Source organism: Leptodactylus fuscus, chromosome 7, assembly GCF_031893055.1.
Source record: "Leptodactylus fuscus isolate aLepFus1 chromosome 7, aLepFus1.hap2, whole genome shotgun sequence".
In the NCBI taxonomy this organism is placed as follows: domain Eukaryota; kingdom Metazoa; phylum Chordata; class Amphibia; order Anura; family Leptodactylidae; genus Leptodactylus; species Leptodactylus fuscus.
The window spans coordinates 24,536,720-24,558,918 of NC_134271.1; the positions used below are offsets into that span (position 1 = coordinate 24,536,720).

The following is a 22,199-nucleotide window of genomic DNA, read 5'->3' on the forward strand; positions in this document are numbered from 1 at the left end:
TTGTGACTCAGATAATGTCATGTCTTTTGCAGGGTCTCGTGCTTCGCTTTCTTCTATCCGGCTCCTCGAGACTGACACGCTCCTTACAGATGGATTATGCGCCTCCCAGGACACCTGCAGGTGATTCACGAGCTTCAGTAAAACTTGTCTACGGCTAAGGCCCCATGTTACGGAAATGCAGCTTTTTTGTTGTGGTTTTTTTTAGCTAGACCCAAGAATGGCTAGGAAGGAGAGATATATAAGTAGTTCTTATACTTCTATCCTACTTAATCCACTCCAGGCTTTGGCTCAAAAAAACCTGCAACAAAAAAAGCTGCATTTCCTCAATGTGGGGTCTCAGCCCAAAGCAATATTCACACGACAGTAAATAATGGACGTCACATGGCTGCATTGAATTCAATGTGTGTTAATTCACATGACCACAATTTTGATGGGGGTTAAGGAGATATCGTCACTCCATAGGGAAAGACCACCATATAGGTGTGTGGAGTCTTATTAAGCCATGAGCGCTCCACTGCAAAGGAACATGGGAAGAATTTGCAAATCTGACTTCCATGATGTAATTAGGATGCCAGTGCCTCAAGTATGCACACCAATAGAGGGCGCTGACTGAGAATGTGCAAGTCTGTCTTCCATGATGTAATTAGGAAGACAGAGTCTCAGTCAAGCAAACCTATCGAGCCTATGGAGTGACGATATCTCCTTAACCCTGTCTAAGCCTCTCACCTCTGCCAGGTCAATCCTCTCTACACCAAGCTGACGAGATGCAAGTACATCGAAACAGCTGTCCTTGGCTGAGAGACTGTATCTGGTTAAATCCCAACATCATTGCAAAGGCCTCTGAGAAGGTCGGCATAATGTTAAAGGGAGCGCCCTCTATAGGTTTGCTTGACTGAGACTCTGTCTTCCTAATTACATCATGGAAGACAGACTTTGCAACATCCATAAGCGCCCATTTTGACAACACATTGACTTCAATGGAGCACATTTATTAAGTTATTTGTACCTTTTTTAGTGTCAATTTTGCCTTTTTATGGTCTTTTAATATAATGTATATATTCACATGTCCGTTTTTCACGTCCCATTCTGGTGACTGGCTAATCTGTCTGATAGCCGTATTATGATCTACCTGCTTTTGGCTTCAAAATCCTGAATGTGTAACCCCCTCCTAATGCTGGGGCTATACGGGACGCCATACCTCTGAATTTCGTCACATCCTTATGGTGCTGCTAGTTAACATATCCAGACTGGCAGCCATAATAAAGGGGCAGGAATGTTCCCATATTACACTCATGTAAACTCGGCCTAGTGGATATTTCTGGCACAATAAAACCAATGGCTGTCTCATTGACATGATATTAAGTCACGTGTGATATTTTTTCTCTTCACAGAGCAGGGAATTACACGTATTTACTCCCGCTGAAGAAGTACAGCTCTCTAACAGGCCATATCACGCTGGAGATCAAGTAAGTGGTTTTGGTCAATGGTAAAATGGCCGCCCACTGCTTTTATGAAGCTCTAATCCAATGACCCTCTCTGTAGCTCCTCCACTCCTGTATCGGTGAATTTGTGTGAAACAACGGCTGGAAAAAACTGTGAGACATCTGTGACCGGGGGACCGTCGGAGAATCAGAGCTGCTCTAAGGTGCGGACAGATTTGTCTTATTTCCTTCACACTATGGTACTAAGATGGAGGCTTCATTCAAGGATCATTGACTAAGACCTCCTGTATGTGACTACGTACTGTGTATGGGTCAGTGATGGATGGCACATGGAATCTAATCTGTGTCACTGTGTTTTCATACGAAATAGGTGCAAAACGGCTGTGAACAAAAATTGATTTTTCACGTCCATCTTGCACCCAAAGGGGCACCCCCCCCCCGAGCAGACCTGGGCAATGTACGGCCCTCTGACTGCTTCTGTCCAGCCCGCATAGCTTGTGGGATAAAAGCATAGCTCCGAAGTGTACTGCTTTTATACTCTGGTCCTGCGCAGCTCCCTGCATGAAACTTTTCTCCCAATCACCCCCAATCACCCCCCCCCTATAACAGCAGGGAGTGACCGGGGAAAGCTGAAAACTTAAAATACTGAAAGGACCTGTGTGTGACGTCAGACGTCACGTGACTAGGGAGGCGTGTCTTAGTGACGGCAGAACAGTGCAAGAAGATGGAGACGTGTGTCCTAAGGTACTGAGAGGGGAGGGGAATGTGAGATGCAGGATGGAGAGAGTGTGTGTATGTGTCTCTCAGTAACCTAGGGGCAGAGATGGAAAGGGAATGTTATACTGGAGCAGAAATGAAGGGGGAACATGAAGCTGGGGGCAGATGGAGGGGGGGACAGGAAACTGGGGGAGAGATGGAGGGGGGGACAGGAAACTGGGGGAGAGATGGAGGGGGGACAGGAAACTGGGGGCAGATGGAGGGGGGACATGAAAATGGGGGTAGATGAAGGGGGCATTTAAACTGGGGGACATTATACTGGGGACAACTGGAGGGGGCATTAAACCGTGGAGGTAGCTGGAGGGGACCTATCTGCTTCTAGTTGCCCCCAGTTTAATGTCCCACTTTATCTGTCATCAATTTATTGCCCCCTCCAACTACCCCCACTGTTTAATGTCCCCTCCAGCTGCTCTAGTTTCGTGTCCCTCTAGTTTCCACCAGTTTAAACTGGGGCACCAGGAGCGGGACTTAATACTGTGGGGCAGTTGGAAGGAAACATTATAATGTGGGGACATATAGTGTACGGGTGACTGTAGGAGGATTACACTGTGTGGGGGCACATGGAAAAATGATTGAGAATGGGCGGAGTCAACATAGAAGTGGGTGGAGCTAAATTTCCCACGGTGAGGCCCTCTAGAGTAGTTTTAATTTCTTATGCGGCTCCATGAGAAAATTAATTGCCCACCCCTGGTATGGAGGAATCCATGAAAATGGTCAAAAATAGGACAAGACGTATATTTTAGTAGTCTGTGACAATGGACTGTCATGTGAGTCGCCCCCATTCACTGACATTGAATATAATGCTGCCGTGTAATAATTCACGGTCGTGTGAATGTATCTGAACCCATACATTGAAGTGAATGGACGGAGCCACAACTATGGACAAATACAGGACCTGCTCCATATTTTGCAGCTCTTCACTATGGCCTGGACACATAGTCACAAAACCTACAGCTGTGTGTATGGGTACATAGAAATACATGTCTGTACTTTGATCTGCAATTGTGAATCCCATCCATACTCCATTACCTGCCAGTTAATTGTAGCGGTCTCTACACCAGGTCTCAGGAGTCTGTGCCACGCCGGCCCCATCAACACATCATCTCTGGTCTCTACAGCTGTTTCCCTCCCAGGATTTCACATTCCACCTGCGAGTGTCCCCTCCGGTGAGTAATCCACTGTCCTGTGTCCTATAGCCGTCTACTATTAGTAATGCCTATAGTTGGGGGCTGGGATCCTAGAGGACTAGCTGGTGCCTAACCCAATTCCACCTTCCTATTCTTATTATGGAAGGGAAGTGGTAGGGGGCTTAATGGAACATTGAACCCAGAAATAAACGCTAAATGTAAAACTAATGAAAACGTTGCCCAATTTCCAGCACATTTTAGATGATCCAAACAAAGCCATTCTTGTCGAAATCCTGCAGAGGCCAAATGGGTCAGTTACCTACTAATCTGCTACATTATGGGCTGTAGACCTACCGATGTAGAGAGTGGACCTAGGGACTCCAGTAATGAGCCTGTGTAATGTCATTGAATAACTTTGTTTAGTTATGTGCTCCACTACAGAGCACTGACCTCCTTCTGCTCCTGCCAATGGAGTCCAGAGACAAGGTGGCACATTTATTTTAGGAAAATGATATCGTACTATAAAAATGCACCAGAAAACTGGGGTGATGACTTTACTAAACTCCTGCCATGTGGGCATCAGAGGAGAAGTAAGAAAGTCAGTGCTCAGGTGGAGACCACATAACCTCACAATAAAACCGTCACTGAGTTACCGAGTAGCATTACACTACACACAAGCTCATTTTCAAAAGTAGTGAAGGGCGGGGGACAAAGTTTTTTCATTTTACAGACTGCCTCTTTAATAAGGTTTGTCCTACTGCAAGGCAAAGTAGGGAGACTTCAGCTCCGGCCAGTTGTCTTACAGTCATATACAGAACAGGATTGGGGGGACATGGCTGAGAAACAAGGACACACTGGAGATTTAGGCCTTATTCACATGAATATCAAAGACACATTGATTGCTATTGAACTAATCACATGTTGATTTTTTGGGGGATGCCCTATTTCTGTCCTTGTTTCATGAATCCTTCATAGACTGCAGAACAAATGGGTGCCCCAGAGATGCGACACCATTAGAGATGAGCGAACACTGTTCGGATCAGCCGATCTGAACAGCACGCTCCCATAGAAATGAATGGAAGCACCTGTGACGGTGACTTTGCCGGCGGCCGGCGTCACAGGTGCTTCCATTCATTTCTATGGGTGCGTGCTGTTCGGATCGGCTGATCCGAACAGTGTTCGCTCATCTCTAGACACCATGTGACTACAGCTTTATTTAGGTCTCTCTCTCTCTCCCCCCTAGGGTGCATCGGGATGTTATGACATCACTGTGGACTCTTCAGAAGTTACAGACTATTATTTCAGTTTTTACCGACTCTGCAACTGATACACTCATTGATCAGCTGGAAAACCCAAAATTTTCCCCCACCATTTGGATACGGTTTGTGTGTCCTCCCTTGCCCCCTTCCTCCCCCAGACTGCAGGCAGCCACGGGGTAATCCCACCCGTCACTGGATGTGCAACACTGGACCAAACCAAGCAGCACTGGATCCTACTGGGACCAACTGGAAATCAGAAGGCATTCACACTGGAGACACAGGGACTTATCCCTAAGCAGGAAACATGGAAAGAGGAAGTTATTGGCTGAAGATGGGAACAGATTCTTCTCCATCCTGATGATTTTCTGTCTGTCTGTCTGATACGTTGATTCTGTTACAACCCTTCCACCTATTCTTCACCATCCCAAGACTTAAATCGAAGTTGGCGGGACGGCGTCGCCATCCCTGGAGCATTCTGAACTGTAAGATGCCGGGGGGGCTGCAGCAGCCATTGCAAGTTACTGAATACTGGAACAGGTTTCATGTCTTATTGTATTTTATGTGAATCTTGTTTTTTTTCTCTCGTTTGTGTTTTGTATTTAATTCCCTAACCACAGAAGTGCACTTAATCCTAACATGGCAACTGAGGACCAAAATCTTGCCCTTTATAAAGGGGCAGCGAAGAGCGCCTGACGGTGAGGCAGCACGCCAAAGACTTTGAGCGCCCAATGTACGGATGCTGTCCAAAGAAATGAAGGACCTCCACCCCCATGAAAAAAAAAGAAAAAAAAAAAAACGTTTTCTGCTCTTAATATTAAAATCTTGTAAATACTTTTTTTTTCTTACAATAATTAAAAGCCGCTAATCACGTGATCGCTATTTAACCCTTCCAATACCCGGCCGTACTATTGGAAGGGCTAAAGCGTGTCTCTTGACCTATGAGCTCGAAGCATTTTTAATATTTTTTTTTTAATGCCTGATTTATATTTATATTTTCCCCTCCTATGACTGCACTGTTCTCCCCTCCCCCTCCTCTATGGGTCTGAAAAAAAAAATATCCTGTCTTCGTATAAATACCACAATATAAATATATGAATAATGCTTTGTACTCCGACTGGTGATGTGTGACTGTAGCCGCGTGGAAATGATAGGCGCACGCGTTAATAAATGTCATAATAAAGTGTTTTATTGTAACCGGTGAGCAAGTCACCACGAGAAGAATCTCCATTGCAGAAATGACAGTGCAACGACTGAGTGGACGCCGCCATCCACGGCCAGTACTGGTCCCCAAACAGAGTGAAGGAAAACAAAAAACGTATCTAAGCATCCAGCTAGAATCTGAAAGGTAGAGAGAAGAAGACAGGATTAGATTTATATCAGAGTATTAGATGAGGCTTATCATGGCGTCCCTATAGTACAAGATAAGTGGTTTGGTCCGACCACTGGTACCAATCATGAGTGGGGGTCCCTATACAGTCCCTATATCAGCCGTATTTCTCAGACTGCACTCTTTTCTACAAACTAGGCCTGGGCGATTAATTGACAAATAACCAATCAACCAGGATAACCAACGGGATTTTGTTCAGGTCGGTTATTGCAGTATTTGCAATTTCCTTCAGAATGAATACGTCTGATGTGAACTGCTATTATTCTGCGGTTTGTTCAGACCCCTGAATAGGATGGGAGGTCCAGGGACATGACAGTGTTCCCTACCCTGGGCTCTGGCGCAACCCTCTACCGTCATCAGGGATCATGCTGCTTGCTTGTCACAACTCCATGTGACACTGGCCTCAGCTGTCCCTGATGACAGGCAGAAGTCCCGAAGACAGCAGAGGGTCGTGCCGGAGCACAGGGTATGAAACGCTTCCGATCGTTATACTCCAGGTCCTGTAAAGGCCCCAGGGTATAATAGCAGTTTTGGTTTGGCCATGTTTGGTCTGAATGAAACCACTGGGCAAACCAGAACCTAAATAATCACAATTAATTGTAATCAAGGTAAAATGCCCAATCATCAGTAGAATTAGATAAGGACCGAAGTTCAAATAAGAATCACCGCGCTCGACCAATTGTTCGGACAATGCTTTAATTCAAAAAAATGGAGCATTGAATTAAAGCATTGTCCGAACACTTGGTCTAGCGCGGTGATTCTTATTTGAACTTCGGTCCTTATCTAATTTTGCTGACACCAAAAGTGGTACGGATCCCGCAGCCTTAAGAACTGGGGTGAAACCGCCCCCCCTCTCCATAAGTGGTTTGCAAGTCTATTAATTGGTTGTGATATACAACCATTAAAGGTGAGAAGCTCTCTTATTACGTACATTTCCGTGAACTTACGGTACCTCACTATGTGCAGCTCGGTGCTGTCTCTGTTTCTTTGTTTACCAATGCTCAGTAGGGCTGGGTGATTATGGAGACACAGACTACCTATGAGGTTTTGAGCCTTCAGGGCTAAGGTTCAGCAACACTGAGTCGTAGATGGTTTGGTACCAAATGCATGGGTGCAACATTAAAGGGATCCTATCAGTCAGACACAATTTTTTGTAAGTACCACATCGGAATAGCCTTCTCCGCGCTGCCGTCCGCCTACAATCTCTCAGTATGTAAATGAGTTCTCTCCCAGCGAGAAAGTGGCCACCTACAATACTGTGCAAGCGGCCATATTCTCGTGGTCTGTGGGCATGCGCAGTCTGCTATGCCCGAGGCCTTAGAAGTTACAAGCCACTGCCGGAAGAAGAGGCTGAAGATGACGCTGCTGAAGAAAAGGAGGCGGTACTGGAGAGAGTTCTCTCGCAGCATTGGGGACGCCCCCAGTGCTGTCTGAGTGCTGGGGACTGCCCCCTGTGCTGCGAGATAGCTCATTTACATACCGACAAGAACCGGGATTGTAGGCGAACGGCGGCAAGGAGAAGATGACGAAAGGTAGGAGATGAATAGCCTTTCTTAAGGCTATTCCGACGTGGTACCGACAAAAAAATTGTGTCTGACGGATAGGATCCCTTTAAATGATCATCAGGTCAAATAAAAGGATCTAGCACTATAAAACACTTCCTAATCTACATATATCAGGTTACATTCAGCACAGTTAACCAGATTTATTTTCAGGCCATTGGCCTCATCTGTGACGTTTCTTTTGCCAGCTAACTAGCCCTCCCTGTGAGTAGTTAAGTCAGCAAACAATATATTGTATGTGGGAATGATTTAGTCCCTACGATTTCATTGCAGAGGAGAGTGAAGAAGGGAGAGGTACACAGAGTGAAGGCAGGCAAAAAAATCACTACATGTAAATAACTGATACAAGGAGCAGAAAGTAAAATAAAGCCATGAAAATGGAAAAAACTATGGAACAGGGAGGATTCAGATAATTTTAGGAAGCTGGAGAATCCCTATAGAATCCGCAAACCGTATGTAAGCGGCTACAATCGGATTCACTATAAAGCTAGTGAGTCTTCTGAATGTAGTCCAGGTATCAGGGCAGGCGACAGCCATACTGGCACTCACAGAACTTGTACATTGAGCTTGTGATCTGTCAGGGCATTGCTAAGATATGACGGAGCCTTCACACGGAGTTACGCTCCGCTCATTCTGAATGTAAAACTCGTTCAGAATGAGCGTGTAAGAACCAGATCCCATTGATTTCAATGTGATACGTGCGTTTGCCGGCACCCATACAAATCAATGGGATCTGGTTCTTACCGCTCATTCTGAATGAGTTTTACATTCAGAATGAGCGGAGCGTAACTCCGTGTGAAGGCTCCCTTAGGAGGAGACTAGAAGGAAAATTGGATGACTAGACTGACACAGCCTCACCCATAAGCACAGTTGTGTTATCATCATGATAAATGTGTGCAAGCATTGGTTAAAAAAACCCATCACAATATGATATTTAAGTAAGAATAATCTCAACTTACCATCATGATCACACATAGATCCCGACCCACAACAGAAGAAACAAAACCCCGAATCCCATGAAGAGCGAGGCTACCAGCGAAATGAGGAGCTCCTTGTATACGTCCCTAGTGTACTTTGTGGAGGTCACCTCATAGCTTTAGCGATGCATTAAGGAAAAACAGACCTGGGCAACATATGAAGGCTATAATAAGATACTGTAATTTTGACATAAGGGTTAAGTCATGTAAAAGATTTGAGAGTCCACTAACTCTACAAGTCTCACCGATATTGCTAGGATAGGCTATCAATTACAGATGGCCAGGGCTCTGATTCTGGTCAGTTTGTCTATACAGGGCGCTGAAGCTTTGTCTTGTTTAATCGGATGTGATACTACTGCAATGGCGCAGTGCAATGCAAGCAATGATGAGGCCGCAACACTTGACAAATCGGTGGGGTGCTGAGAGTCAGACTCCTACCAAACCCGATCATTGAAAACCACTATAAAGAAACCTGTTTCTGTTTTACACCAATACCCCAGGTCATTTTACAACACAGCAAGTTATATTGGCTGCAGAATTTCCTCAATGGCTTCCCGTCACTGTTCTGGTGATCACATGCACTCATGTTACCCAGCTTTACAAAAGTGACGCTAGGTTCACACTAGCGTTCGGCAGTCCGTTCTCAGCTTTCCGTCTCCTGCATGCAGAAGACAGAAATCTGTCAGACCGGGTCCGGCCATGAGCGGCGGTGAGCGTTTTATGCTCTCTGCCGTGAAACCGTGTTTTTTTAAAACGGACACAGAGTACTGAAAGTCCGACTCTGTGTCCGATTAAAAAAAAAACGGTTTCGCAGCGGAGAGCATAAAACGCTCACCGCCGGACATCTTTCAAACCCATTCAAATGAATGGGTGAGAAAGAGTCCTGCAGGTTTCCATCTCCTGCCTCTGTTTTGTGCAGGAAACGGAAACTTGTAGAACGGAGACCGGGCGCAGATGTGAACGAGCCCTGAAGCCCTTAGCGATACCACAGTCAGTACACAGAAGTGCACATACAGGGCACACAGACTGGAGAACATATCCTGATAGGCTTTTAGGCTGAGGCCCCACGTTGCGGAAATGCAGCTTTTTTTTTTTTGTTGCGGTTTTTTCAGCCAAAGCCAAGAATGGCTTCAAAAGGAATGAGCAATATATAGGAAGCTCTTATACTTCTATCTTCTGCTCAGTACACTCCTGACTTTGGCTCAAAAAAACCACAACAAAATCTGCAATAAAAAAATCTGCGTTTCCGCAACCTAAAAGAGGATTTTTGAGAATCAGGGTAGGCCACCAATGTCTGATCCATGGCGGCGTGCTGATGCAAGCACTAGCAACTCTTCACTATTTATCCTGGCCAACCTACCTACGGTATGTATTGTGAGGAATATTGCAGCTTTGTGGCAGGTAAGGCTGTGTTCACATCACTGTTTGGCTCTGCATGCAAAATCAGTTTTTGAAAGTCTCAAAATCCTCAAAAACTGATTTTGAACTGTTGGTTTTTTAACAGGCTGTAAAAACCCTCCGCAGATATGAGTTCGGAACACTTCTGTTTGATATCCGCTCTTCTGGGCAGGAAAAATATACAAAATAAATCAGACTTGCAGGACTTTTTCTCTGTTCAATAAATAAGGATACGTTTCTTTTTAAACAGTTTGCAAACAGCCGGATACCAGGCGCCAATGGAACAAAACTGAAAACCCTGCACTGACACTACAACTCTTGGTTTCCTCCCATATTCCAAAGACGTACTAATAAATAGTATAGGTTGTGAGCCCTGTAGGAGATGTGATCTGTAAGGCGCTGCAGAATATGTTGGTGCTGTATAAGTAAGCAAAGTAAATATATGTATACCGTGCAGACACGTGGACTAAGGTAAGGACGGATGTGGTCACGACCACTGCGGTCCCTCTAAATGGCTGACCAGTTCAGGGACACAATCAAACCGCAATCGATTCGATATTGATGGCCTATCCTAGGGACGGGTCACCAACATGCCGATCCCTTTACAGTAGAAGTCTGGAGGTACACTATAAGAAGCAGAAGGCGGGGGTTTCATACTTTAGGCATTGCATATTTACAGGAGGAGTGCAGCTCTGTGATCCTGACCCATTAGGAGGGTTTCCAAGAATTGGACCTTTACCTATCAGACATATGCTTTCAAGGGATCCTGTCATTAAAAGTCAATTTTTTTTCTCCCTACCATGTAGGAATAGCCTTAAGAAAGGCTATTCTTCTCCTACCTTTAGATGTCTTCTCCGGGCCGCCGTTCGGTATATAATCCGGTTTTCATCGGTATGCAAAAGAGTTCTTTCGCAGCACTTGGGGCGGTCCTCAGTGCTCAAACAGCACTGAGGGCGTCCCCAATGCTGTGAGAGAACTCTCCAGCGCCGCCTCCATCTTATTCAGGAACGGCCTCTCTTCACGTCTTCTTCCTGCGGTGGCTTCAAACTTCTAGGTCTTGGGCAGCCAACTGCACATGCCTGCTGGCCACAAGAAAATGTCTGCTTACAATACTGTGCAAGCGGCCATTTTCTTGTGGCCTGCGGGCACCCGCAGTCGGCTTTGCCCGTTCCTGAATAAGATAGAGGCGGCACTGTTTGAACGCTGGGGCCCACCCCCAGTGCTGTCAGAGAATACTGAAGAAAACCAGATTATATACACCGAACGGCAGCCTGGAGAAGAGATCCAAAGGTAGGAGAAGAATAGTCTTAAAGGGGCTCTGTCATTGGGAAAAGTCATTTTTTAACAAATCACACCTTTGCATAGCCTTTAGAAAGTATATTCCACACCTACCTTTAGTATGTTAAATTGCCTCAGCGGTTTCTGAATAAGTCCGTTTTTATTCATATACTAATTAGACTGGTGCACGATGCATTGTGCATCCCCTTTGCTATTGTTTCCTATGGACAGGCTGATGCGGATTCAGCTTCCTGTTTGCACACAAACATAGGAGATAATAGCAGAGACGAGTGCTGCTGGGAACTTCCTGTGCTGGCTGGAAGCTCATTAGCATATGAATAAAAACGGACTTATTCAGAAACCACTGTGGCAATCTACATACTAAAGGTAGGTGTGGAATAGACTTTCTAAAGCCTATGCAAGGATGTGATTAGTTAAAAAATGACTTTTCCCAATGACAGAGCCCCTTTAAGGCTACTCTTCTCCTACCTTTAGATGTCTTCTCCAGGCTGCCGTTTGGTAATACCCCTTTAAGGCTATTCAAAAAAATGACTTTTAATGATAGAATCCCTTTAAGTATCGGAAGTGGGTGGCAATCGGAGGTCCCCCTTACTGAAAACAGACAAATAGAGACAAGACATGAGTAGAACAAAAGCTATTGCTTTTCTACCATAGTCCCTCGGGTGTCTGTGTATGATGGGCTGTCTCAGCGTCTCTCAGCCATTGCCTAGGTATGAGACTTCCTCACCACACTATGCACGATCATATTTGTCCCTGTAAAAGGATACACAAAGAACCAAGCCGTGAAGAACATGCCGATTGCCAGGAGCACGACTGTGAGGTGCGGGAACACTGCCGGATTGACCGGGCTTGTATATCTGCTCATTGCTTCCAGCTCCTGCGAATAAAGAGAGACCAGTGATATAGAAGAAGTCACCGACATGACTGCAGGCCCAGTGCTGAATACCCACAGAGATATACAAGTGCGGGGGAACTAAACTAGCTAAACATCCTTTCTAAAAAAAAAAAATTAGTCGGGTAAGATCACTCCACTGCCATCCTGAGCTTCTAATAAGGAGTTAAAGGGGATGTGCCAACAATACAAGGACCATAAGTGAACTGAAAATGCAATTTATAGTAACAGCACCCCCTGGTGTTCAAAATGTATAGGACTGTGCACACTGGAAGGATGATGGATGCAACAGCAGGAGGGTGATGAACCCTAAATAAAACCTGTCATGGCCTCTTAACAGGAAAAAAAAAAGGGGGGGGGAGATATCCCATATGAACACTTTTTTGAGAAACACAGCATGTCACTTATAACTGCGCGTTCCCTATAGGATTCATAAGGAAACAAAATCTGCAGAGAAAATGAAAAGAAAAGGAAGTTTCCTCCTGGTTTTATTTTCCGCAATTTTTTTAGCTGCATTCTGCAATGTAGGGCCTTAGATCCAAAAACTAACTGTGATTATTGCTCAGGAAAGGTGGGGGCTACAGAGACAATCCCCGCTGCTGGAATAAGTGGGATAATCATGTAATGTTGCAGCCGCAGTCAGTAACTTTTTTCCAATTACAAAGCCCTGATTTTAGGAATTTGCAAACGGATGTTAAAGGGGTTATACAGGAAAATAAGACTTTCTTTCCTTTGCTCTGTCCTGAAGTCACGTGATATTCTCTGCTCCACTCTATGTACAAGCAGCAGGAGTAGCGCAGAGTCAGTCATGTAACAGAGAGTCGGCGCGCAGACAGTCACTGCTCAATACAGTCCTTAAAGAAGTTTCCAGGAACTGGACAAATCACAGAGGAGGCCGGGGAAGGAGAAGCAAACAAAAAAAAAAAATAATAATTTGTCCCCGCCACCACTGTTCATTCAGGTGCTCTGGTGTTCTTTGCCACATTTGACTGCCGAGAGCAATCAATCACCTCAACGGCCACAGGAAAGCACCTGGTAACGTGAGTGACATCACCAGCGACCCAAAGACTTCAGAGCGACCCAACGTACAGCGACAGCCAACACCGGGGCACCCCAACGTACAGCGACAGCCAACAATGGCGCGCCCCAACGTACAGCGACAGCCAACAATGGCGCGCCCCAACGTACAGTGACAGCCGACACCAGAGCAAAAGGAACAGGTCAGGATGAGAAAGAAAAACCCAATATTTCCTCTTCCCCGGCCTCCTCTGTGATTTGTCCAATTCCTCGACAACCCCTTTAACTTAGAAAAAGCACCATGTGAACTCTGTCCAACTCAATGAAATGAACAGCTCACACTGCTGGAGCACGTTACATTGTATCAGTGCAGGTAAGAGCCATCAGCCAGGGATCTACAAGTCTGCAGGGCTATCAGCGCCTCAGAGGATTGTCTACAGGACACAATGTAACAAACCTCAGCTCTGTAAGTAAATATCACACAATAGGACGGACTAGTATAAGGTGCAGGTCTGCAGTACATGTGATAAGTCCCGGAGACGTAATATACAGGTACCCCGGACTCTCCCTCTATAGTCACATCATATACAGTAACCCCCGGAGTCTCCCTCTATAGTCACACAGTATACGGTAACCCCCGGTAAAGCTCCGCCACTACAGGCACATTCTCACCATTGCTTCGGTGACAGCGCTCCCGGTTCCGCCACGTCTCTTACAATCAAAACGGGGTCAGAGGGCACAGCAGGGAGTTGTGGGAGAGGAAACAGCTCACTGTAAGAACACGTGGTGTAATGAACCAATAGCAGAAGCCTTAGCATCAAGCAGCCAATCACTACCAGGCTCACACTGTCCTCCTGCCAGCCACATCATGGCCTCTAACTCATTCTGCCAACCTTTGTCTGACTATCCAATCAGAAGGCGGGTTTGCACAGGTCGCCCAATCAGAGCATCTGTTGCCCCCTAGCTCTGGAGGGCTGGTACGCGTCAGAACGGCGGGAATTTGAGGGATAACCCAGTAGCCCGCGAAAACCTGGAGGGAGGAGGTTGGTAAGTGCGAGCGCGGTGAGGGGACAATACTGGGGCGATGTTTTATTACCTCATCGGCTTCATTATAGGCGGCAGGTTGCGCTGTGAGGAGTCATGGCCGCAGCTGGAGCTTAGGCAGGACCGGTCACCCACACAGGCAGTGCCTCGGAGGGCCATAGACTAGAATGTATGGCGGCTGCTGTACTCCCTGCAGCCTCCCTGTATGGCACAAGGCCTTGTCACTGACCCCAGAGCCCGGCTTATTAAAGGGGCGGCTCAGGATTAAGGTGCCATGGAACCCTGATCTGTGGTGGGGCCCCCTGCTGGTGCCTGCCCTATATACTATACATGTCCTCTGTATAACAGCTGGGCCTGTCACTACCTGGACATTATACAGGGGACACCAGAAGCAGCTCTGTATATCTGATCAGAGGAGGGGCCGGCTGTGCCCACCCACCCCTGGTATACAGATCAGGTATTATGGGAAGCCCCTGAGATCTGGTAACAGGCGCACTTTAATTGGGACTACCCCAAGGTGTTTTACTACTGAAACCTATGCGCTATATACAGTATAATCATCTGATTGGTGGAGGTCCGTCATTGAGACCCCCTGGCTCTTGCATTATCAGAATGAATGGGGGACGGCCCGGTATGTCCACATCCCTGTATATCGGATATAGACAAGTAAGGCCGGGGCCCAGCGGAGGCGCTGTGGGAAAAATCGCGGCGTTTTACAGTGCAAGCAAAGGGGATGGGAATCAAGCAAATCCCATGCCCACTTTGCAGAAGAAAGCGCAGTGCGGACACGCTGCGATTTGCAAAGCCGTTACGGCTTTGCAAATCGCAGCATGTCAATTATATCTACGGAAACGCCGGCGGCTTTCCCATAGATATAATGGGAAGAGAAAGTCTGCGGAGGAAAACTCTGAACTTTCTCTTCAAAGCGCTGCGGAAAGAACCGCAATGCGATCACGCAGCGGTTCTTTCCACAGTGCTTTAGCGCTGCGATTACGACCCGTGGGGGCTAAAGCCCCACTGGGCGGAAACGCAGCAGAAAGAAACTTCTGCGTTTTACAGTACCAGCATAGTGAATGCAATTTTGTCTAATCCTAGCCCCACACTGCGGAAAAAAAATGCAGCGGAAACGCAGCATGTCAGTTATAGTTGTGGAAACGCTGAGGTTTTCCCTCCATAGATCTCTATGGTGTTTCGGAAACACCACAGAAAAACTTCAAAATCCAACGACAAAAACTCACTGTTTTGCGTGGTTGAGGCTAAGGCCTCATGGGCCAGAACTGCCGCGCTAAAGCGATGCGGGAACAACCGCGGTGTGAACACATTGTGGTTCTGTCCGCAGAGCTTTGAACATAAAGTTTACACAGTTTTCCTCTGCGGACTTTCTGTTACAATTATATCTATGGGAAAGCCGCCGGCGTTTCCGTAGGTATAATTGACATGCTGCGATTTTCAAAACCGTGCCAGTTTTGGAAATCGCAGCGTGTCCGTGCTGCAATTTTTTTTCCGCAAAGTGGGCATGGGATTCGCATGAATCCCATCCACTTTGCAAGTACTGTAAAACGCCGCAATTTTTCCTGTGGCATTTCCGCCGTGGCCAAATCGTAGTGTTTCCGGCCCGTGGGGCCCCGGCCAAAATAGCAGAGGATCATAATTCCCTAGGATTATCAATATAGCCTTTCAATTACCTTTATTGCACATGAGAAACTCGAGCAAAAACACGATGAAAAACTCAACAGAAAACTCATATGAATTTCCACAGTCCAAAACTGAAAAACGCGATGAAAAATGCATGTACATGCGTGCTTTTTCCGCAACAGAAAACGCAGCGTTTTCTCTGCCTTTTTTTTTTTTTTTTTTTTGGCAGCGTTTCCACCCAGTGGGGCCTTAGCCTAAAGTAAACCCTTGTGGGCAGGGCCCTCTATCCCAGGTTTGGTCACTTCATGTTGTACTTGTATGTGAACCCTCAAATCAACTGCATCATGAAGTCTATGGGGCAGCACTGCAGTACGGTACTGGAGGGGGATGGGCAGCCGGAGGAGGACTTTATATTGTATGGGACAAATAAGGGGGCATTATAATTTGTGCAAGTCAGGTATTTGTAAGTGGAGGGACAAGGACCCACCAATGTGTCTAAAACAGCCCTGGCAGTACCTACACTCTCCGCTATGGTTTGTATGGTGAGAGAGCAGTGCGGGTCTCCTGTGTTGCATCAGTACAAGTGATCTGTGGGGTGCCCGGGTGTCTGACCCACACAGATCTAATACTGATGGCTTATCCTAAGGATAACTGGAAAACCCCTTTTAATACTGTCTGTCTTTGGGAAATCACGGTTAAAGGGGTATTCCCATCACGCTTGTTTACCAACCTGCAGGCTGTGTGCTCTCTTCACTTCCTGGTTTTCTCGGTACATTGGTGGGCGGGGTTTCACTTGCTCTGCTATGTTTGCAGTCCGTAATGAGGGATTGGTTGTAAATGAATTACCACAGTATGAAGCTGATGTAGCAGAGCTGGATTTGAGTCAGTTTGTAATACATATAGAGGTAGCGGACGCCTTATCTCAGCCCTTATCAGCCAAATTCAATTAAACTGTCTGCTAAGTGGAAGAGCAGGAGATAAGAGCTGAGAAATCCCGGAGCTCTCACCTCCCCCCTCCCCTATCTGAGGAGCTCTGTTGCTTGTCTGTGGCAGAGACATACACGGCTCAGAGCTGCTCCCAGCACTCAGCCCCTCCCTCCCTCCCTATAGCTTGGGCCTTTCTATGACTACTAAGAGTAGAAGGGGTCTAGTTGTGATACTACTGCGAAATCTAATCGGCATTAATGTGGAATCTATCATTTAGGATTACTTTATATCCAATACTATTCTATCTAATACATAATGTAACAGATATAATTTCCTAATGTAGGTTGCTATATTATATTCTATATTTTTGTTTGCTCTAACACGTCTCTTTCTACATTTCAGGTCGACCTTTAGAAAGTTTACAGGTATCTGTTTCATTAGTTTTCTGCAATGGGAATTCAAGGCCTGGCTAAACTGATCGCTGATGTGGCCCCGGGAGCCATAAAAGAGAATGACATAAAGAGTTACTTTGGCCGTAAGGTGGCGGTAGATGCTTCTATGTGTATCTACCAGTTTCTAATCGCTGTACGGCAGGACGGTAACATGCTTCAGAATGAGGAAGGTGAAACCACCAGTCACTTAATGGGTATGTTCTATCGTACCATCCGCATGGTGGAGCACGGCATCAAACCCGTTTATGTGTTTGACGGAAAACCACCACAGCTGAAGTCCGGTGAATTGGCCAAACGCAGTGAGAGGAGGGCAGAAGCAGAGAAGTTGCTGGAGGCAGCACAAGAAGCCGGGGAAGTGGAGAACATTGAGAAGTTCAATAAGAGGCTTGTAAAGGTGACAAAACAACACAACGAAGAGTGCAAAAAACTGCTCTCGTTAATGGGTATTCCCTATGTTGATGCACCTTGTGAGGCCGAGGCGACATGTGCTGCTTTGGTGAAATCCGGAAAAGTGTACGCCGCAGCCACTGAAGATATGGATGCCTTGACTTTTGGTACGCCTCTGCTGCTGCGACACCTCACTGCCAGTGAGGCCAAAAAGCTGCCAATCCAGGAGTTTCATCTCAGCCGGGTACTGCAGGACGTAGGTCTGACACAAGAACAGTTTATCGACCTCTGTATACTGCTGGGCAGTGACTACTGCGAGACCATCCGTGGTATCGGTCCAAAGAGAGCTATAGAACTTATTCGGCAGCATAAAAGTATCGAAGAGATAATGGATAACATCGACCTTAAGAAGTACCCGGTACCCGAAAACTGGCTGCACAAAGAAGCTCGCCAGCTCTTCATAGAGCCTGAGGTGGTCGATGTAAATAGTGTGGAACTGAAGTGGACGGATCCTGATGAGGAAGGTCTGGTGGCCTTCATGTGCGGAGAAAAGCAATTCAGTGAAGACCGTATACGTAACGGGTCCAAGAAGCTGGCCAAGAACCGTCACGGCAGCACACAGGGCCGACTAGATGACTTTTTCAAAGTAACTGGATCCATCAGCTCTACCAAAAGAAAGGAAATCGAGGTGAAAGGATCGGCCAAGAAGAAGGCTAAAACTGCAGGAGCTTCGTCTGGGAAGTTTAAGAGGGGCAAATAGTGAGCCCGAGTGGACTGGTTATAAGAGAGAGCGCGCGAGAGAGAAAGAGGACTGTTCATAGTGTGTGTGTTAATGACTCTTATGTGTTATGGCTATTAAAATAAAGAGAAAAATTGTGTATGTGTTTTCTATCAATGGTTAAGTATGGAAAGTATTTTTCAAACCCTACAAAACGGCTTTTATTTGGGCCCAATCTAGAGCGGAGTGCCGCAACTGGATGTCGGTGCACTGTACTGCATCCAGTTGTGGCTACCTGTTTTTGGACTGGAAACTGAGGCTTTTTCTGCGTCAAGTTCTGGTCCAAAATACCCTTGTGAACTCAGCCTAAAAAGGACCTTTCACCACCATTCCTTAGCAACAAGTGCAGGTAGTTTTGGTGCCCAATGTGCTATTTAAGCTCTAATGTCAGAAGGGGCGGGGTCAGGTTCAGAGCTCAGAATCACACCTCTTGTCTGTTCCTGCCTGACAGGCACCAGAAATAACAGCATTGATTGCTCTGGAATGGCGGGGGGCTAGAGAAAAAATTCCAACTGTGCCAGAGTCAGCAGCTATTAAAAGATGTCAAAAAGTAGGATTTTTTGAAGGTAGTGAAAGGTCCTCGTTGAGTCTGGGGCAGAAGTAGACAGGGCTAATCTAAGAAGGATTTTACCTGATCAGGAGATTTCCCGCTGTGTGTGACGGGGATCTTTCTAGTTTCCACATCCCTGTGATTACAGCAGCCTGGGCACTGATCGCAGCAATGGTAAGAGTGACAAATGTAATACAAGGTGGGAGGATTGTTGGAACGTCTGACAACGGTGACACGGTGGGCACAGTGATAAAGGAGAGCTCTGCAATGCAAACAGCTAAGTCTTATTCTGAAGATCTTGGAGCACCTTGAAGTGTTTTGTAGCCCCTCTGCTATTACTCTGTGCAGCGGCTCATTGCCTGTTACTGTATTGTACATCTAGTACCTACAATGTGATATTTGACAACTCTGGATCTCTCATGTAGTGAGTCTCTGTCGCTTGGGTTTCCCATCCTCTCCTCACACAGTCTCTACCACCTTCCGTTCTCCTTCCTCACAGAGCTCCTGACCCTTTGTCCGCTGTTCCAAACACGTTAAGTAATAGCGTCGTCCAGAGACTCCATGTTGGAAAAAAAAAAAATGCAGTACCATCATATAAGTCTAAGCTGTTGGCATGGTAAGACTCTTGTGTCCTACTGCTGCTCTTTGAGGGAAGTAGCAAAACTGCACATTGTGGTCCTTGGCCAAAAAAAAAAAAAGAGTCCAGAATACTCCAACTTTATGTCTACACACCGGTATAGGGAAATCTGTCAATCACTGGGTGGGGGCGACTCTCATCTGTCCTAGGGGTTCTGTCAGGATTTACTCTGTTTAAAGAGGACCTTTCATGGATTTGGCACATTCGGTGTTATATACCGCTGGAAAGCCGACTGTGCACTGAATTCAGCGCACTGTCTGCTTTCCCGATCTGTGCCCGGTGTGAAGAGCTATCAGTGCCGGTACCGTAGCTCTTCACAGTCTGAAGGGCGTTTCTGACACTGTCAGGAGCGTCCCTCTGCACAGCAGCGCCTATAGCGCTGTACTGTGAGAGCGGGGAGGTACGCCCGATCCCCTCCTGATAATACTCGTCTATGGGCGAGCACTGTGAGCAGAAGAAGGAGGCGTTCCTCCCCGATCTCAGAGCCCAGCGCTATAGGCGCTGCTGTGCAGGAGGACGTTCCTGACAGAGTGTCAGCAATGCCCTTCTGACTTTGAAGAGCTGCAGTACCGGGACCGATAGCTCTTCACCTGGGGCACAGAACGGGAAAGCCGACAGTGCGCTGAAATCAGCGCACTGTTGGCTTTCCAGCGGTATATAACACCGCATGTGCCCAAATCCATGAAAGGTCCTCTTTAATTAGAAATTCTGTTCCAAATCATATAACCCTATATATCACAGAGCTCAGCTTCTCTCCTCTATCATATAACCCTATATATCACAGAGCTCAGCTTCTCTCCTCTATCATATAACCCTATATATCACAGAGCTCAGCTTCTCTCCTCTACCCTATATATCACAGAGCTCAGCTTCTCTCCTCTATCCTATAACCCTATATATCACAGAGCTCAGCTTCTCTCCTCTATCATATAACCCTATATATCACAGAGCTCAGCTTCTCTCCTCTACCCTATATATCACAGAGCTCAGCTTCTCTCCTCTATCCTATAACCCTATATATCACAGTGCTCAGCTTCTCTCCTCTATCCTATAACCCTATATATCACAGAGCTCAGCTTCTCTCCTCTATCCTATAACCCTATATATCACAGAGCTCAGCTTCTCTCCTCTATCCTATAACCCTATATATCACAGAGCTCAGCCCCCAGTACCAATGTTTTCTGAGTCCCCATCAGGATTAGCTCAAAATTCTAGTGAAATTCTTATCAAGACTGTCAGTTACTAAGGATGCAGAGATGATAATAAAGAAAATAATCTCAATACTGAAATGGATTCCATGAAACAATGTTAAATAATCTATCAGCCTTTATTACATCAATATAGATAACACCGCTAATACAATCCTTCGAATCAAACAGCAACTTACACTTAGAAATGATCAGATGTTCTATAGAAAATACCGTGTACAAAGTTGTCATGTCTGACGCCATAAAATCTGGAGAAAGGATTATTCTAGTTTGGATCAATTCGCACAATAGAAACAAAGTTCCAGCACGAGGCTTTATAATGGCATAAAACTGCAAAATGTGCACCAAGTGCTAAGAGAACTTAGTAAAGCCGCAGAGGATTGGTGGATTATTATCACAGCAGAAGGCGTTTGGGGGAGTTCACTGAAATTGTAACATAAAGACTGTATCACTGTATTGTATCATGATCAACGGGGACGACATTCACTGTATAAGTGAAAATTATCATCTAAATTTATTTGTAGAAAAATCTGAGTCGGCCATGTGACTGAGCGGAAGGCAGAGGAATGAGAGTGGTGGTCTCCCCCGCTGCCCTCCACCAGGGTAATAAACAAGGCTCTGCAGGACCGGGGTATAGATTGGGAATAAAGTTTATACTGAAGTTAACCTATGAACAATTCACTACTGACCTGGTTTTGCGAATGGTGTGAAAAAGGCAAAAGTAAAAGAGGGGCACAGAGAACGCCGAATAAATCCTGCAGCTTTGTATGTATAAATCTGCCCTAAGCTGTGAAGAAATATAAAAAATTGAGAGTCTTCAGTAGCGGAAACCTTTTAATGGCTAACTAAAATGATGACAGATTGCAAGCATTCGAGGCTGCTTAGGCCTCTTCGTCAGGCATAGGTAACAGGCCATGGCATTTAGTGAATAGGTCAGGGTGCAATACAAAACTAAGCCACCAGGTGTCAGTATTACAACACTACAGTAAAATGAGTCCGCGGGTTAAGAAAAATCAACGTTTTCTCAGGCTACATTCACACGGCCACAGTGGTATTTACTGTTCACAAATACAGATCCTTATTCTGCAAGGAAAACATGTCTGCATTGCATCCCCTGCAATTACAGATCTGCAAGACTTGTATGACCCCGGTATACTTGTAGGGACGGGAATAGGACCCGGTCCAGACAAACAACTAGGGCCGTGTGTATGGGCCTGACTGTCTCCATGTTGGCACTCGGACTCCCAAGGTCCTACATTTTCATTTTACTACAACTGTCTGGCCAATCCCGTCCTGCTACGATGAAGTCTCCATCACTATAGGTGGACTGACATAAGGATGATTAGTTAGAGAAAATCTTCCATAGATCTCAATGTTTTTTTTGTCCGCAGAGGGAAACTCTTTGGATTTATCATAAAAAGCGCTGCAGAATGTGTTCCCGCCG

The 22,199-nt window shown here is 46.0% G+C and overlaps 3 protein-coding genes across 6 annotated transcripts in view; 2 read left to right on the forward strand and 1 right to left on the reverse strand.

The window, feature by feature from the left end:
- MYRF (myelin regulatory factor) overlaps nt 1–5,781 on the forward strand; it is an 87,900-nt gene extending 82,119 nt beyond the window's left edge. For both annotated transcript variants that reach the window (XM_075281360.1, XM_075281361.1), the window contains 5 exons: nt 33–120; nt 1,392–1,466; nt 1,543–1,645; nt 3,281–3,385; nt 4,590–5,781. In XM_075281360.1, the coding sequence (XP_075137461.1) occupies nt 33–120; nt 1,392–1,466; nt 1,543–1,645; nt 3,281–3,385; nt 4,590–4,673 (455 nt within the window). In that variant the 3' untranslated portion in view covers nt 4,674–5,781. The remainder of the gene's footprint in view (nt 1–32; nt 121–1,391; nt 1,467–1,542; nt 1,646–3,280; nt 3,386–4,589) is intronic.
- Nucleotides 5,770–13,910, reverse strand: TMEM258 (transmembrane protein 258). 2 transcript variants are annotated; one of them, XM_075281423.1, is made up of 4 exons: nt 13,810–13,910; nt 11,996–12,105; nt 8,514–8,648; nt 5,770–5,936 (listed from the first exon to the last, which is right to left on the reverse strand). In XM_075281423.1, the coding sequence occupies exons 1-3, from the start codon at nt 13,810–13,812 to the stop codon at nt 8,522–8,524; spliced, it is 240 nt and encodes a 79-aa protein (XP_075137524.1). In that variant the 5' UTR covers nt 13,813–13,910; the 3' UTR covers nt 5,770–5,936; nt 8,514–8,521. The 2 variants fall into 2 exon arrangements, with proteins under 2 accessions (XP_075137524.1, XP_075137523.1); XM_075281422.1 differs by having other exon boundaries at nt 5,770–5,943.
- Nucleotides 13,911–14,096: 186 nt separating this feature from the next.
- FEN1 (flap structure-specific endonuclease 1) lies at nt 14,097–18,428 on the forward strand. Of its 2 annotated transcripts, none has more exons than XM_075281348.1 (2): nt 14,097–14,184; nt 17,146–18,428. In XM_075281348.1, exon 2 carries the CDS (start codon nt 17,194–17,196, stop codon nt 18,340–18,342), a length of 1,149 nt encoding a protein of 382 aa, XP_075137449.1. In that variant the 5' UTR covers nt 14,097–14,184; nt 17,146–17,193; the 3' UTR covers nt 18,343–18,428. The 2 variants fall into 2 exon arrangements, with proteins under 2 accessions (XP_075137449.1, XP_075137450.1); XM_075281349.1 differs by having other exon boundaries at nt 14,119–14,180.
- Nucleotides 18,429–22,199: the final 3,771 nt, after the last annotated feature.

Bases quoted from the DNA above. Each gene is read 5' to 3' on its own strand.
- FEN1 (XM_075281348.1), top strand. From the start codon at position 17,194: ATGGGAATTCAAGGCCTGGCTAAACTGATCGCTGATGTGGCCCCGGGA.
- TMEM258 (XM_075281423.1), bottom strand. The intron at 8,649-11,995 runs GTATCCTTTTAC...GCATCGCTAAAG, and splicing joins TTCACGGCTTGGTTCTTTGT to CTATGAGGTGACCTCCACAA.